The 17,767-nt window shown below is 42.9% G+C and overlaps 1 protein-coding gene across 1 annotated transcript in view; it reads right to left on the bottom strand.

Annotated features, from left to right (window-relative positions):
• Positions 1-11,943: 11,943 nt before the first annotated feature.
• Positions 11,944-17,767, bottom strand: part of RAD18 (RAD18 E3 ubiquitin protein ligase) — a 108,261-nt gene continuing 102,437 nt past the window's right edge. The window contains exon 13 of the mRNA XM_034996916.1: positions 11,944-13,347. Within this exon, the coding sequence (XP_034852807.1) occupies positions 13,245-13,347 (103 nt within the window). The 3' untranslated portion in view covers positions 11,944-13,244. The remainder of the gene's footprint in view (positions 13,348-17,767) is intronic.

Below are 17,767 nucleotides of genomic sequence, written 5' to 3'. Positions count from 1 at the left end.
GTATCGTTCTACTCCACTGGAAACCCTGGGACGAGCAGGGCATCAGGGCCGCAGGGAAGGACTGGGAGTGATTTCTACACTGTGGTCTGAGGCTCCGTCTACCCAAGCCTCCTTCTCCATCCCCTCCCCCGCTGCCGCCCCAACAGGTGCCCAAAGCCTCTCCCTGCCTCATCTTGCTCCCTCACCTTTTATCCCTCGCAGGTGTTCCCTCAATAAACTTCTGGCCTAAGTCTGTGTTGGCATCTGCTTCTGGGAAAACCTGAGCTGGTAGAGTGTGACTTGGGGGCTCTCAGAGTGGGGATCTGGCTGGGGGATAGGGCAGGGTTGGAGCGGCCAGCGTTTTCCAGGGAGCCCTAAATATCCCATTCCTGACGCTCTAAAGAGGCCCAATCAGGCCACTTGATTTCCTCACCAGTTTGATATGGTTAGAAAGCTGAAGGTCTACATTGTTTTTTAAAATGAATCACATTATCCAAGGGGTTAAAGACACGGTTTTGGCTGGCAGAGAAGAGACAAAGCTCATGACAAGTGCCACCTAGTAGTTCATTCCCTTAGAAGTCATTTTCCAGGGGAGCCAAGTGGACAGCACACAGAGATGACATCAACCCTGATGGTGCCTAATCCATCCTAAACCCCCAACCATTACCAGACTAGAATCAGGCACCCTCCTGTAGAACTGAAACCAGGAACTGAATCTACAAGATTGGGTAGAGGCTGAGAAGGAATCCCATCTGCTATATAGCCCCAACTCAGTTCTTCCTCCTTTTGCAAAATGGGTATAAGACAGGCCTTGGGAATAAAATCTGAACCTTGAGAATGGTGCATGAATGGCTGGAGGGAGGGTCAGGAAGAGCTAGGCGCACCTCAGTGCTTGTAGGGAGTGTCCTGAGAATCAGGTGAGAATACAGGCACAGTTGCCTCCCACGAGTGGGGACACTTTCTAAACTTAGTTCTTCTATACGACAGGTGACATGCCTGAGGGATGGAGACCGGGGACGGATTCCTCACCTGTGCCCATCAATCCCACTGCTTTGACCGAAACAAGACAATGCACATGTAGTATCTACAGGAAACTGACAACTTGAAAACCAAGTAACAGGGAGTTAGCTAGGGAGAACAAAGCCTTCTTACACATTTCCCATGTTGCCTTAGTTACCAAGATACTTAAAACTAAATTCAGCCAAGTGCCTTTACCTCTGTTCCTCTCTCATCAGGACTGGTCTAACTTATCAATTACCGCATTACGGTGTCCAACTTTGTAAGATCCAAGGTGAAGGTAGAAATGTTTAGGTACATGGCCGAGAGTTGTGACATCGCACCCTCAGCCCTCGGGGGCGGCAGCTATTGGAAGGGGAGCACTCATCGATCGTTTGCTTGGTTTTGTGTACTTATCATACAGGAAAATTGCCTTCTTTCTTTGGTGTACAGTTCTATTTGACTTGGTCAGTGTTGATGAGTGTGGGCCCCACATGGCACAACCCCACTTGCCCTGCCTTCAACAACAGCACAAGCCCCAGCACTAGTCTGAGCAGAGTCTGAGGAAGTTCTGTGCTGACCCAGACATTCGTGGGGGTCTAAGAATATATTCCCTCATCCAACAAATATTTATTGCTATTTTGATACTTATTTTTATCATATGCCATTCATTCTGGCCCTTATAAAGACAAACCAGATGAAGGATTCATCTAGGTCAGGTTCCGTGGAGTCCTTTGTGATCTATCAGTCCTGTTTGGGGGAAGCGGGCAGTCTGGGAGCCTTAGCATCCTAAAGTGACAGTGTGAGCTGTACAAAGATTTCCAAGCACCTTCATGTTTATTCCCTTCTCAGTCGGCCTAGTTGTGGTCTTGGTACTTCCTGTCTCATAGTTTTATTATGCAGACACATATTCATACCTCTTTCCCTTTACCTCAGATCCTAAGCTTCTGAGTCAAAGGGCCAGAGCCTATAATCATTTGGAAAGAAGAAGCTGAAAGCAGTATTTAAACCCAAGGCATTAAAGTGGCATGAACTATCAAAATCTTTGACCCATTAAGTTCACTTTTAGGAATTCATCATACAGATAGACACAAACACACAATTCATATATATATATATGTGTATATATGGTTATTTTAGCAAAATTTATAACAGAAAAATATTAGAAATCTAAACATCTTTCAATAGGGAGCTGGTTTAGACATTATGGAACAGCCATATATGCAATCCTATGCAGCCTTAAAAAAAGAAAAAGAATATTTAATGATATTTAAAAGGTATAATGTTAGGAAAAAAAGCAAGGTACAGAACAGTGGACATAGTATGCTACTACTTCTGTGGAAATAAAAAGGGGGGAGGCTACATATTTTCTTGCATGTGCATAAAATATTTCTAAAAACTCCACTGGGAGAGATTGGTTGGCTCTAGGGAAGGGTACTCAATGGCTAGAAAATGGTGGTGGCAGAGAGACTTCTTTTGTATACTCTTTTGTACCTTATGAATAATGAACAATGGTAATACACTGCTTAAAAATAATTAAAATTTTAAATACATTACAGGCACTATAATGATATTGCTACCCTTCCTATAAAAGGGCCAGCACTATTCCATGTATAACTGGACACAAATAATTTAATAATACCCATCTGGCCTTTTCTCCAGAAAATGGGAAGACAGGAATTGGTGTGCCTAAAGACTGATAAAGAACATAAATGAAAAAGTTAGAGGACTTACTCAAGATCCCACAGTGAGCTATGAGTGGTTTTAACAGTGCATTGGCACCCAACCCTTCATCTGTCCAAGTGGAATTTCAGCTTTTACTTTGACCGTGTATCTCTGCTGTGTGACCTGGAGAGAAGCACTCTTTCTCTCTACTGAGTACTTTCATCTCTACAACAATGAGGTTGAACTAGGGAGGCTCTGAGGTTCATTTCAAACTCCAGTTTTATGACCTCTTGAACAAAAAAACCTAAAACAATCTCAGATGTCCTTTTCTTTCATGATCACAACCACAGTAATCCTTCAGAGGCCCCTTTTTCTGTTCCCTGATGAGAGCGAATCAATATGCTCCCAAGAGCAGAGCTTTGTCTCCAGAACAAAACCTCTGCTCTTGTCACAAAACCTCCAGAGAAAAGACGTGGCAGTGCTAAATACTTCAAGTTTATTTATTTGGTGTTTTGTTGTTGTTGTTGTTGTTGTTTTGTAATCTCTACACCCAATTCACAACCCTGAGATCAAGAGTCACATGCTCTTTCGACTGAGCCAGTCAGATGCTCTTGTGCTGAACATTTCAATATGACACAGAGACTCTGGGACCATTTGTTAAATCAAAAGGGAAGCTATTAACAAAGTCCTTGAAGGCACCCAGGAAGACAGAGTAATAGCTTTTAGCATTAGGAGCTTCTTATCCATCTTAAGTGAAGATCTGTGTGTCCAACATGCAGGTCAACACAAAGATTCAAAGCAAAATTAAGTTTGGGCCCAAAGAAATAAGACTATAGGTAAGCATTACATAAAAATAGAAAATTCCATGACTGAGGTCCTCACTGATGTTTCCCGTAACATTTTTTAGTTCGGAGAGTATGTCTACCCTAGAACAATAGCAAACTTTATAAAGTCAGAAAAGCATGTAGCATTGTAATGAAATAAGATGACAGTAAAGATTACTGTACAACTAAGTGCAGATACACAGAGTTGCTACTGAGAGTGATGCTGATTTGGAATAAGTGATGAGCAATCCACATACATGATACAGTTGGTGTGATTTTCATCCTGTTGAACCAAGCATTTCTGGGACAGATGTAGAGCAGGTAGAGAGGAAGATGGGAGCGGAGGGAAGGAGGAATGGCTGCAATGGCCCCCTGACCCAGTTAACCACATCTCTCCGCTTTTCAGCAAGGACTCGTCCAGCACCTCTTTAATGCTGACCAGCTGGGTTCCCATGCTGCCCCAACACCGGGGGTCCAGAGGTGAGTACCACACAGACACGGTCCCCGGGCTCAGGGGCCTCATGCTGCAACCAGGGAAGACCGACCACAAACAGCTTGTCGTTTTTAGGTGACAAACAGTTTCAAGCACCTACTATGTACCAGACACTCTTCTAGGCACAGCAGACACAGTAGTAAACGTGACAGTCCCTTCCCCCCACAGAGCTCACACTCTGGTAGGGGAGAACAAACCATACGCAAGCAGGCAAATAAATAACTCTGGACAGTATATAAAATGAAGGAAAGCCAAGCCAGGCACAGAAAGGGACTTGCAGGAAGTGGGGGGGTGGGGAGGTATTTTAGAAAGAGATGTCCAGGAGGGCTTGGATGAGGTGGCATTTTGTGCAGCCCTCTGACTGATGGGCAGCAGGCAGCCATGCGGAGATTGGGAGATAATCCCACACTGAGGAGGCCGAGGAAAGGCCCTGAAGCACGAGCGAGCTAGCGTGCTGGCCTGAGTGACTATAAGGTCTGGGTGGCTACGGCCCAGCAAATGGCAGGAGAGCAGACAGGGCTCAGGTCAGCCAGGGCAGTGTAAGTCATGGGAAGCCCAGTTTCCCTAAGAAATTTGGGCTTATCTGAAATAGACTGGAGGAGCTGAAGACGCAGGATCATCTCTGTCACACATACTGCGTGTGTATTCTTGGAACACGTCTTGACTTCTGTCTCAGTTTCCCTAACTATAAAGCTTTGTTGTAATGACTGAGTTAACACAGACAAAGCCCTTAAGACAGTGCCTGTGGCAAGCACTAGGCACAATGTAATAAACATGAGCTATTACTAAGTTCAGTCATTTACATACGGTGATTACTGGTATATTTGGGCTTATTGGACCATGTTGTTTCATGTTTTCACCACACGTGTGTTTTTATAGTTGCTTAACTTTCTTTTCTGTCTCACAGTGGTTTGATCGTTTCCCTTAATCCCAGTCTGACTTGAAAAATACTACATTGTTTCTATTCATGAATAATTACCCCTAAAAATGTGAGAGATCTTTGACTTAAAATGTAAAACAGGTCAATGCCTCCCAAACAATACCAAGGGCCTCAGAATATCTTTAATATTCTGGCCTCCCTCTCCCACAGGCCATGGTACTGTGTATACTTTCATTCCCCCCTGTTTCGACCATACCCCATTTTTCTTTTTCTTTTGGTTTGTCTTTATTTAGATTTGCCAATGCGTTTACCAATTTCTTTGCTCACAATTTCTTCAGATACCTTTGGTATCTCACTCCTCTCTTCTGGGTTCTAGTCCCTTCCTATTAAAAAACATCCTTTAGCAAGTGCTGTTGGCCTATCAAAATTTAACAGAGTGCAGCCCGGGGCTCTCAATCTAATATCTTGCATGAGGAGCACACAGGTTTAAACACAACCATCCCCCAATTCATCACTACTACATTCTGTTACTTTGCAAGAGAAATCCCAGCCCTTTTCCACTTCTGGATAGAAATCAGCAGTAGTCCAAACTGTATGATCTCGAAACACATCTAGGCAAAATGTGTCTATAAAGCCTGCATTGCTGTAAAACTGTGACAAGATGTGTAAGATGTCAGCTGTCACACAGTCTACCTTAGCCCCACCTCCTCCTTCAAGCTTTCAGCCTATTTAGATAACTCAATGCCATGAACTGAAAATACGGTATAAATTGCTCTATAGACATGTCATGGTTTCAGAAATTAATGCTGCCAAATAAGAATGTTTTTAGCAGATATTCCTCAGAATTCAAACTATTATATTTAACAGCTTCATTCAACTACAGAATGCCCAAAAGTGCATTCTGTGGTTCAGACATGCTGTTCGGCATAGAAAAGTCAGGACTACTCTAAATGGTACACAAAAAATATTATAAAATTCCTTCAAGGTTGTGATGCGATTCTTACGCAACCAAAATGAAGTAATAAACAACGCCATGTGGAAGTCTGGGGTTTCACTTATGGAACTTAAGAGTTTCAAAGCTGTAATACTGAGACCAAGAAAAGTCCCCTGCCTGCTGGTACTCCTGAGCCCACCTGGCCCCCCATTCAAGTAAAGAGATTCATAGGAGTATGCCAACTTTGCCACCTGTTCATCTGGCACCCAAAGCAACTGGACCCTTCTTTGGACAGCACTTGAAAAATGACAGCTCTAGAATCTTGCCAGAAAATGTATTCCGCTTGGGTATGAAACGCTGTAAAAGGGTTCTCTAGCCATCACCCTCAGAGATGCTAAATACAGTATTAGAATGCCCAAAGTATTTTGGCCTTTTATTTGCTGATAACCCTACAGAACTGTTGTCAGTCCCTGTCTATTGGGGACCCATCAGCTTTGACAGCTAATAGAAGTAGTGGCCATATGAAAGCTTTTGCACTTGCTGTGAAATTTCCACAAAGAGCTCCAATATATTTAATTACCATTAATTTAAAGCACAGACCAAACTCCCTTTAGAATTTAACATCCTAATGTCCTCTATTCTGAAAAAAACCTGCCTATATATTTTGTTAAGAGCTAATGTTTCAACAATTACATTTCTGGGAATCTAACCAAAGAAAGTAATTCTATTATTATCTATAACTGGAAAAACTGGCAATAAATTCAATGTCCAGGAAAAGAAGACTGCAAATGTGGCACATGATCCAGATGGGTTCATGACACAATCACTAAAGAGTATTGATAATGTATTGTGAAAGTGTTCTGTGGCAAAGTGATAAAAGCACTGTGTGTGTGTTTAGTGTGGAGTCAGTTCTGGCTGGGTCATATGTAATTCTGACTTGTCCAGCTTGTCTGACATAGTTGTGAAGTTAGTGGACACATAAGCACCTATTTGCATAAGTTGACTCCAATGAGTATTTTAATATTTTGTATTCTGGACCAAAAAAGTCAGAAGATACATACACAGTGTCCGGGGATGAGGACACAGAGGACAAAGCGGGACTATGGCGATTAACTCCTTGGACTGATTTTTGAGCTCCTTATAGAGCTTATGGGCAAAACCAAATCCTTTTATTATATATTTTCATAGGGCCATGTACCTCTGCTTTATTTCACTTATCACAACAGTAATCTGTGTAATTATTTAATTAATGTCCATCTGCCATCTGGTCTATAAGTCCCATTAGGGCAGGGTCTATCTGTTCTGCACTACTACCTGACATGTAGTCATGACAGTCAAGGAAAGGAGGGGAGGGAAAGAAGAAAGAGAAGGTAAAGGGAGAGAGAAAAGGGGGTAAGGAAAGAAGGAGAAGCAGCAAAATGTTTATGAAGGACACGGTGGTTCCAAGGGACAGCACACTCTCAGACTAGGGGAGCACACTTTCATTGTTTCCACTTAGAACACAGCAAGGCCAGCAATTAGTGAAATCAACAGGAAGGGGGCAGGGGGATGCCTTGGCACACGGCAAGTCCGGATTCTCTGGCAGGACCAGCAGTGTGAGAGAGCACCGGCAAGGGTGACAGAGGCCCAGCAGGAATGTGGCAGGAGAGCAGCAGGATACTGAGGCATGGATTTGTTCCTGTATTGTCAGTAGTCTGAGGCCAGGGATACCTGGACATATGGGGAAGGGGTTGAGGAAATGCCCCCATAAGGCCTAAGTGCAGGTGGGGATGTGAAGCCAGTAACATAGAGACGTCAATGCTAGTATGACCTGCTTTTAACCTCAAGCAGCTATTGCTAAGGACATCTGATATGCCCCAAAACTAAAACCAAATAAAGGTTATCAAAATGGTCATTAGGTCAATGGTTGTGATGGCTTTTCCCCTCTAATGTTCATAACTAGTTACTTTTATAATAAAAAGAAACACATAATAGGAAAAACTGTGTCTCACTTGAAGAACTATTTTCTTTTAGCAGATGCTAAGAATTTTGTAATCCACTTTCTGCCTTTTCTCCAGTTCTAAGAAAACTCAAGAGTCAAATTTTGACTTCAACCACAGCAACAATTAGTGAAATAATCTAGATAATTGCTTTCTTCTCATTCTATAGAGCTGAGGGCCACCAGGAAAAAAAAAAAAATTCTCCAAAAGCTTGTCTATTTTGTTTACTCCTGTTGACATGAATCTTTACTGTGCTGGGGCAGAAAATTTTTCATCTACCCTTCAAAGGTTCTTCCAGCTGGTATAACAAGTTGACATGAGACAGATTAGCAAGAGAAAATCAAATTTAATTTTGTATGTATGGGAACCCCACATACATGAGAGGTTCAAAGAAAGGAATGGGATAGAGGCCTGGGGTTTCAAAGAGGAGGAAGGCAATTCACAGGGAAATAAGAAAAAGAGCAGATGTTTTAGATGTAATTAGATGTTTATCTGAGACAGGTTACTCAGATAAAATTTTGTCTCTGGTATTAACTCTAAATCTGGGAAAGACCCCAGTTTAAATTCTTCTAGATAGTTAAGGGAATGGCAAAAAGTTTCTCTTGGGCCTATAGGGTCTCAATTGCCTTCAGCTCAATTACCACATGCCAAATTGGCACATTGTAGGGAGACTTGCTCTGAAGCTCTTCAACCACATGAGTTAGTTCTTAAATATATACACTCCTCACTATACTACTCACACTGTTGTATGTGTATGAATCAATCACTTTTTCAATGAGACCAGTGACTCTCAATGAGAGGTATAAAGAAGAGAGAAGGGATTAGAAGATGAAAGCATGGCCTGACAGATCAGATCAACCTGGATGTCCCTTTCTAGATTACATAGCAGCTTACCTGCACCCTCCCCAAACCACAGGCATTGCTGCCATGTGGGATTGATGTGAGAAACAAAGGCAGAAGAAAAATTATTAAATTTCCTTACTACCTACAGCCCATTGACAAGTCCTTGAAACAGGCAGAGTGACATTCCTCTCATGGACTCAGTTGCCTTGATGTTAATACTTAGCTAAGGGCAAAAGGCAATCCTAGCCTGACCTCACCCCCCACCCCCCACCCCCAACCAGGATCCTGTACGTCTACTTTAATGTATAAAAATTCCTTTGGAAACTTCCATTATCTCTAAACCCCCCAGGCATATGGCCCACCGATAGACATCTGAAGGGTCTCATGACTAAGGTCTTATTAGGCTATAATAAATGACCTTTTCCCAACAATAGCTAGCCCCTCAAGGTCCTGGAAACCTTGCTTCCAAAATTCTTTAGAGACTTACATTATCTCTAACCCCCTCCCAATTTGAAAGTATGTAATGGCTGGGGCACCTGTGTGGCTCAGTTGGCTAAGCAACTGCCTTCAGCTCAGGTCATGATCTCAGGGTCCTGGGATCGAGCCCCGCATCGGGCTCCCTGCTCGGCGGGAGGCCTGCTTCTCCCTCTCCCACTCCCCCTGCTTGTGTTCCCTCTCTCGCCGTCTCTCTCTCTGTCAAATAAATAAATAAAATCTTTAAAAAAAAAGAAAGAAAGTATATAATGGGCCACTCCTCATGACCCCATTGCAGCTCTTTCTGCCCACGGGTCCTGTCCCTGTGCTTTAATAAAATCACCTTTTTGCACCAAAGAAGTCTCAAGAATTCTTTGTTGGCCGTCCGCTTCAAACCGTAACGTCTTTCCTACATTAGGATGACATACCCATGGGAGCTGTTATACTCTGGAGGGAAGTTAGGAGGTAAAAAGAATTAGTAACCAGTGGTAAGGATCATTTTTCACTAAAAGATGAATTTTGGAATCAAAAGCTTATTGGTTTCAATCCTGGATTTAACACTTACCCTATGTTTCTCATTTTCAAATGGATATAAAAATCCCTTTCTTTCAATATATGAATATTAAATGTATTCTAAGTGCTAGTAAATAGAGCTCAGAAAATGCCCTTTAGGCATTATTTTTCGAGTAGACTTGAGAGCTCCTCTACACCGGAGTTTCTCAATCTTGGCACCATTGACAATTTTAATGGACCAGATAATTCTTAATGGGGGGGGGTGCTATGGGCTAAGTTGTGTTACGTGACCCTGCCACTCATATATTGAAGTTGTAAACCCTGGCACCTCAGAATGTGAATGCATTTGGAAACAGGGTTTTTAAAGTGATAATTACAGTAGAGTGAAATCGTATGAGTGGGCCCTGATCCAATATGATTGCTGTCCTTTTAAGAGGAGATTGTCACGCAAACATGTGCAAGCGAAGAGGAAAGATCATCTAAGGACACAGCAAGAAGGCGGCCATCTGCAAACCACGGAGAGAGATCTCAGAAGAAACCAACCCTACTGACTTCATCTTGGACTGCCACCCTCCAAGAACTGGGAAGGAAAAAAAAAATCCTTTTGTTTAAGCCACCCAGTCCATGGCACTTGGTTATGGCAGCCTGAGCAAACACTGCATGAGGGTTGCCCTGTGTGTTGTGGTATGTTCAGAAGCATCCTTGGTCTCTACCCACTGAAACCAGTGGCAATCCCCTAACACTACAGTTGTGACACCCAAAAATGTCTCCACACATTGCCAAATGTCTCCTAGGGGCAAAATCTTCCTCCCTGCCCTATGGAGAAACAGCCCTACTGAGAACCACCATTTCGGATGGCCTCTGGTCACCTCCATTTTCCCAGTGCTCACTGATGCAGGAAACAAAGGCAGAAAAAAAATTATTAAATTTCCTTACTACCTATACCCCAATGACAAGTCCTTGAAACAGGCAGAGTGACATTCCTCTAGGAACTCTGCTGCCTAGATGTTAATACTTTGCTAAAGGCAAAAGGCAATCTTAGTCCAACCCCCAGGATGCTGTAAATCTACTTTAACATATAAAAATTCCTTTGGAAACTTCCTTTATCTCTACCCCCATAAGATACAGGTTGGCAATCATCCTCCAAGCATATGACCCACCGATATACATCTGAAAAGTCTCATGACTGAGTTTTTACTAAACAGTAATAAATAACCTTTTCCTAACAATTGCTAGCCCTCTTTCCTAACAATAGTTAGCCCCCTCAGGATCCCGGGGAACTCTTGTCAAAATACCTGGGAGGCTTATGCGATCCCTAAACCCCTCCCAACTTGAAAGTATATAATGGGTCACTCTTCATGACCCCAGTGCAGCTCTTTCTGCCCACGGGTCCTGTCCCCGTGCTTTAATAAAACCATCTTTTTGTACCAAAGACGTCTTAAGAATTCTTTCTTGGCTGTCGGCTCTGAACCCTAACATCTTTCCTACATCACTCGGCACAATGATGGCTACCTAAGAAGATAATCATATATTTTCTGAATAAAGTCACCTGCCTGGTTCCCCATCTTGGGTCTCACTACTCCCTTGCAAACTCCTTTTGCTGTGTTTAAAAAAAAAAAAAGAAAAAGGGGGCGCCCTGGGTGGCTCAGTCGGTTAAGCGACTGCCTTCGGCTCAGGTCATGATCCTGGAGTCCCGGGATCGAGTCCCGCATCGGACTCCCTGCTCCGCAGGGAGTCTCCTTCTCCCTCTGACCCTCCCCATCTCATGCTCTCTCTCTCTCATTCTCTCTCTCTCAAATAAATAAATAAAATCTTTTAAAAAAATAAAATAAAATAAAATAAATTAAAAAAAGAAAAAGGAAAAGAAATAAAAGGCTCAAAATGGAGTCACATGCCCCCACAACAGCAACCAAAACATAATTGCATTGCAGGAATGTGGCCTCACACTGGAATTTCCTGATCAGCATTACTGAGGTCTTCTGCAAGATAGACCCTAGCCCTTCCCTCAAAAGGTGACCTTGCCTACACCAATCCTTTCTTTTCTTTTGCTAATGACTTCCATCCCTCCTTCCAACCCTGTTTCTGCTTTAAAAACCATCCATTTTGTATGGCAACTTGGTGCTCCTTTCTACTTGTAGATGGGATGCTGCCTGATTCATGAATCCCTGAATAAAGCCAAGTAGATCTTCATATTTACTTGCTTGGATTTTGTTTTTTACAGCTGCAATTAAAGTAGTAATTACTTCCAGTTTAATTTATAGTAGGCTGTGCAATTTTTAATGAAACAGTTTTCATTTTAGCATAATTTCTGGCAATTCAGTGACGTAAATATCACATCAATGTTAAACTTTATCTTGCTTGATATTGCTCACTTACCTCACATCAGATCCTTTGATAGATTCAGTGAGTGGTGCTACTTTTAGTTTCCTTAATGCACCACTCATAATTTCGCAGATGAAATGACTATGACAAATTCTTACATAACCATCTGAAGCTCAGGGAACTCAAAAAGAAAACAAATGGCCTTTTAAGTGTGCAAGCGCTGAACTCTAAGTCATAATGAGACTCCACACATTATCCAGAAACCCAAAGCATACCAAAGAGCCAAAGTCAATGGAGACATTCTTTGGAAAGGGGAAGTCACAAACGCCTCTCTGGCACATTCATAAATTTGTTGTCTTAACATTGGCGCGTGTGCTGTCATGTTATTTGAAAGCTGATGTGTTTGGGCTGGGAGTGATGTGGGGGCAGGGGTGGAGAGGGCTGACTCTGAGATGGTGAAGAGCGGCGTTAGGAACTCTGGAAGAACTGGGACCTGATGGACATTTTGCACAGAGACAATTTCTGACCAAGTCTTTCCAGTGATTTGTAGCTTGTACTCAACTATCCATAAGACACTATTTCCAGGACATTATTTTAAATTGATACAGTCTCTTCATTTACAAAATTCATTTATTGCATACTTTTTGTTTAATAGCTGGGAGTCAGAGTGGTAAAGATTTGATTTACCCAAGTGAAAAAAAAAAAAAAAAAGACTAATATCATTTTGAAGTGCCATTTCCAAAGAATACGCCAATGTTTCAAAGTTAGTGTTTGTGACTTTTGGTTTCGATACAAACATCCTACTCCAAGTGACAAATGACTACATTAAACTCGGGCAATGACCATCACGTAACTGCTTGTGACAGGCATGCTGGCATCTGGGCATCAGGGGCTGACACGCACCAAAGAGGTGATTTTATGACAACCTGCCTTTCCAGAAATACAAAGGCTCTTAATTCCTCAGCTGCTCCTTGTGACAGAGAGGTTGAAAAGAATCCTTTTCTCAAGTTAGTTTCTACATGGAAGAGGAGAATGTCTTAAGGATATCCTGAAATTTAGAAACAAAACTCTTTGTCAAGACGTCTGTGTACTCTGCAAAGTTGGCTGACGTGTGGCTGTCAATATTTTTAGAGAGAGATGCTTTAGAGATAGGGGATAATTGACCAAGTGAGGATGTTTCAGAACTTATTTTTCCCAAGAAAGGCAAAAAGTATGAAAATCAGCTAACCATCATATTGAGAAGTCAACACCTTCACTTGGGCATTTATGAATATGAAGTCTGTGTGGCAACCCAAAGTGCCACACTCCAATCACCACACTGGAAAAGTCAGCAAAGCCCTCACTAATTCCTATTCCGCTTATTTCTCGGCTCAATCTCAGCACCCTCCACTGATCTTGTTCGACGATTCTGTCTTGGACTCATTTCTGTATCTTGAAGATCATTTCTGAAAACAGAAAAAAGGAAACAGTATCTCAGAAAATAATGATCATGATTATTCTACAGCAGCTTCTAGCTGACAAGTGCTTTCACATGCACTATTTCATTTAAACCTCCAAACAGTTCTCTACTCCAATGGCAAGTCTATAATAATTATCATTACTGTTATTATTATACACATTTTGTAACTGAGGAAACAGTGACTAAGCAAAGATTACAGGCCATAAGTGACAGAAGCAGGAACTGAATCCCTTTCTTCTAAATCAAAATCTAGAATAGCTTTACGCTTTGCTTAACATGAAGAAAACTGCAAAAAAAAAAAAAAAAAAAGGTGCTGGTATCCTAACAACAAGACAAAGTCAGTGTCTAACAAAATCATTCTCTTGATCCTGAGAGCTCAGGTTGTAAGGCAGGAAAACAAAATTCCAAAGAAAGATAAGCCCCACCAAAGAGAGGTGGACCACACAAATTCTCTCACTTTTTTTTTTTTTAAAGATTTTATTTATTTATTTGACAGAGAGAGACAGCGAGAGAGGGAACACAAGCAGGGGGAGTGGGAGAGGGAGAAGCAGGCCTCCCACCAAGCAGGGAGCCAAATGTGGGGCTCAATCCCAGGACTCTGGGGGATCACGACCTGAGCCGAAGGCAGACACTTAACAACTGAGCCACCCAGGCACCCCAAATTCTCTCACTTTTGACACAGAACTGGAGAAAGGTGGCTGTTGTACAACCAGATAAGAGGACATGAGCTAACATTTTAATGAATTCTGAACTATGGGCTAGTACCAAAGGCCCCTCACACAAGGAGAAGCCACATGCACTGGCAAGCTCTTTTCCAGGAGCCTCAAGTCAAGTTCTCATAAGAAAGACTGGGAGCAGGGCGGGGAAACTGAGGAAAGCCCACTTTGATGGCACAGGATAAAGCTGGTGAATGGGGGTGACAGGGGTCAGGCAGAAAGCCCTACATCTTCCCGGGACTATTCTCTCCTATGAAGTGAGAGCTTTCAGCTGCTGAGGGAAACTCACTGGCCCATGGGAATCAGGCAAAGATCTACTATCTCTGGAGGAGGGGCAGAATGCTTGAATGGGAAGTTTGCCTGAATGGGAAGAATAGGAAATCATTTGCAAGAACACTGGCAAAGATTCTTTGCTGCTGGGGAAATGGTAGAAATAAAAACCTCTACCTCTGGAGGAAGGGCAGAAAATCATCTTGGGCTGATGATCTCAAACAATACCAAGCAAAGGCTTGGGCAAGGCATTCTGACTACCATGGAGGGGGGTCGGGGAGGTGGCAGAGAAAGCTCCACCCCCAAGATCCAGGCATACAGGGCCTGCCCAAGACCACAGCTGGAACAAGACAACATAGAGCCCCAGCAGGCTCCTACCAGTAGCCAAGCACCAAGTAATAGGCAGTAGCAGTAAACTGCTGAAGGAGAGGTCAGGACATGGAGAGATGGCCCTCTGGGATGCAAGCATGCAGACAAGGCTGAAAGGTAAGTAAGAACAAAATCATTGAACAAAAGCTTCCCACAACCCAGCCCCCACACTAAGCACAAGGTAAAAGCAGCCCACTGGTTGAGGAACTTGATGCCTCTGATACACTGAAGGTCATGTTAGGAACCAGGAAATTCCAACCTGGGTCAACTCCCCACACTAATGGCCTAAGAGAAGCAGCAGCATGCCCGTTTCCAGGCACAAAGTCTATTTTTACCTCAGTATCTATGGCCCTTCTCAGGATGTCTAGCATCCACACAAAATGTACAATGCACAAAGAAGAAAAACCAAATAAAAAGTCCATTGTCAAGATATAAAGTAACCAAGAGACACAGACAGAATGACTCACATGTTGGAACCATCAGACTAAAACTTTTAAATAACTATGATTAATATGGTAAAGTCTCTACGGATAAGCTGGAGGACATACATAGACAGACGGCTCCAGGGGTGGCTCTGAAAGACAAAGATCGGTACTGTCCCTCCCTCTCCGTACCTCCCAGAGTCTAAGAGGTTCCTCCCCCACTGTCAGCACTGTTGCTTTCTCCACCTCCACAAAATCGCATGTTCCTTTTTATTAGATGTAACTTTACCTTTTCTTTAATCATTCTCTACTCACACCCAGTCCTTTGACCCAGAAGAGTCGGATGTGAGAGGGTAAGGGCATTTTTATTAAACTTTTCAGAGACTCATTATGTTCCCCACTTTTTTTTTTTTAAGATTTTATTTATTTATTTATTTGACAGAGAGAGAGACACAGTGAGAGAGGGAACACAAGCAGAGGGAGTGGGAGAGGGAGAAGCAGGCTTCCCGCGGAGCAGGGAACCCGATGTGGGGCTCAATCCCAGGACTCTGGGATCACAACCTGAGCCAAAGGCAGACGCTCAACGACTGAGGCTCCCAGGTGCCCTTATTTTCCCCACTTTGATGCATGTGGGCCATAGTAAGAAGACTCAGTGAGTAGTGTACTCTGCCAAGTCGTCACTAGCCTTTTGATTTAGGACAGGAGTTGGCGAACTCTTTGTGTAAAGGACTAGATATTTTGGGCTCTGAGGGCCATACAGTCTGTCACAACTACTGGATTCTGTTGTAATCGTGAAAAGAACCACAGCCAGCAGAGAAACAAATGTGTGTGGCTATGTGCCAATAAAACTTTATTAACAAACAGACAGCAGGCCAGATTTGGCCTATGGGCCATAGTTTGCTGATCCCTGACCTAGAACCATATCAGTCCAGCAAGTGAATCCAACAACCTGAATCAGAATTAAGTGTGAATCCTCTAAGACCCCTCTTGGCCAAGCTGCTACCCAGAGGGTGTACCAATCTGGCCAGTATATGGTTGCTGTTAGGAGAAAGAAACAAGCATCATGCCCAGGAATAATTAAGAAGGAACCCTGAGTTTCTGAAATAGGTAAATATATAACCACAAAACCCTTTCTGTACTAATCATTACCCAGAAAGTGGCCAAAAGGAGAGGATTCCGTTCTGGGGACAGCAGCGTTCAGTGACCAAACTTCCTTACTAAGGTATGTGGACCAGAAGATGAGGGAGTTGATAATTTTAAAGGAGGCCATTCCAACATTCAATAATATTAGATGCCTGTAGATTGTAGGGAGGATAAAAAGTCCAGTGAATCCCTTGACCATCAGCCCATTATTGATTCCAGTTATTCCCTTCAAAGAATGTGCCCTTATTATTGATATGGACATGAGTGACCCAGATGGTTCACTCAGCACCCTTCAGGTTTGCAGCCTCAAAGCAGGGTATCTGCCAATCTGTGGCCTTCATGACCACTTTTATGACCTGTTTAATCTTAATTACCTCTTTAAAGGTTCCATCTCCAAATATAGTCACATTGGAGGTTAGAGCTTCAGCTTATGAATTTTAGAGGGACACAATTCAGTCCATAAGAGCAGTTCAGTCCATGGATCAGGCCATTCAGTTTGACAAGAACCTAGTAGCAAGCAAACAGCTATTTTTCAAAAGGAGTGTAACTGGTAGCTATGCTAGGCTGGACACAAGTCCAAAATCCCAAAGGGTGCCTCTAGGTGGAGGCTGCCTCCCTTTCTCAGAGACTCCAATCAGGAAAATCATTAGTCTTAAGACTTGTAGCTCTAAGGGGTCATTAGGGTTGTGGGACCTCAAGGGTATTAGCACTTCTTTATGTGTGGCTCTTCCCTATCAGAGAATTTGCTCTGGCACTTATTGGATGTGAAATTAGGAGTACATAACACATCAACTCCTAAACACATCCAAATTTAAAAACAATAGTACAATCAATTAGCCCAAAGGGCCCCATCTACAAGGTCACATTAGCTTCCCTTCCCCATTGTGAACCTTACCCAAACCCCATAAAGTCAATTCAGGTGCTTCCTTTCCCCACAGGACAGGGTAGGATGGTGAATCTGGTACCTATATCCAACAGAACCATAAAATCCCTTCCCAAAGTTCAGAAGCACATCCAGACTGGTAGATAGCCTTTCATCTCCTTTAGGGACAGGGGAACCTCAACTCCACTTCTTCTTCTTTTTTTAAAGATTTATTTATTATTTGAGAGAGAGAACGGGGGGGAGGGGCAGAGGGAAAGGGAGCAAGAATCCCAAAGTGGACCCAATGCTAAGCACAGGGCCCGACATGGGGCTTGATCTCATGACCCTGAGATCACAACCTGAGCTGAAACCAAGAGTCAGTTGCTCAACTGAGCGAGACACCCAAGCACCCCTCAGCTCCAATTCTAATCAACAAAGCCAGAATAGCCAAAACAATTCTAAAAAAGAAAAATTTACTGACAACACCAAATGCTGGTGAGGATGTAGAGCAAGAAAAATTCTCATTCACTGCCAGTGGGAATGCAAAATGGCACAACCACTCGAACAAAGTTTGGCAGTTTCTTACAAAATTAAATATAGTCTGACCATACAATCCAGCAATTG

This window comes from Mirounga leonina, unplaced genomic scaffold (genome assembly GCF_011800145.1).
Source record: "Mirounga leonina isolate KUSES-001 unplaced genomic scaffold, KU_Mleo_1.0 Mir_94, whole genome shotgun sequence".
NCBI classification, from domain to species: domain Eukaryota; kingdom Metazoa; phylum Chordata; class Mammalia; order Carnivora; family Phocidae; genus Mirounga; species Mirounga leonina.
The sequence above is the reverse complement of the archived record's forward strand: the minus strand, read 5'-3'. Positions and strand labels throughout refer to the sequence as shown.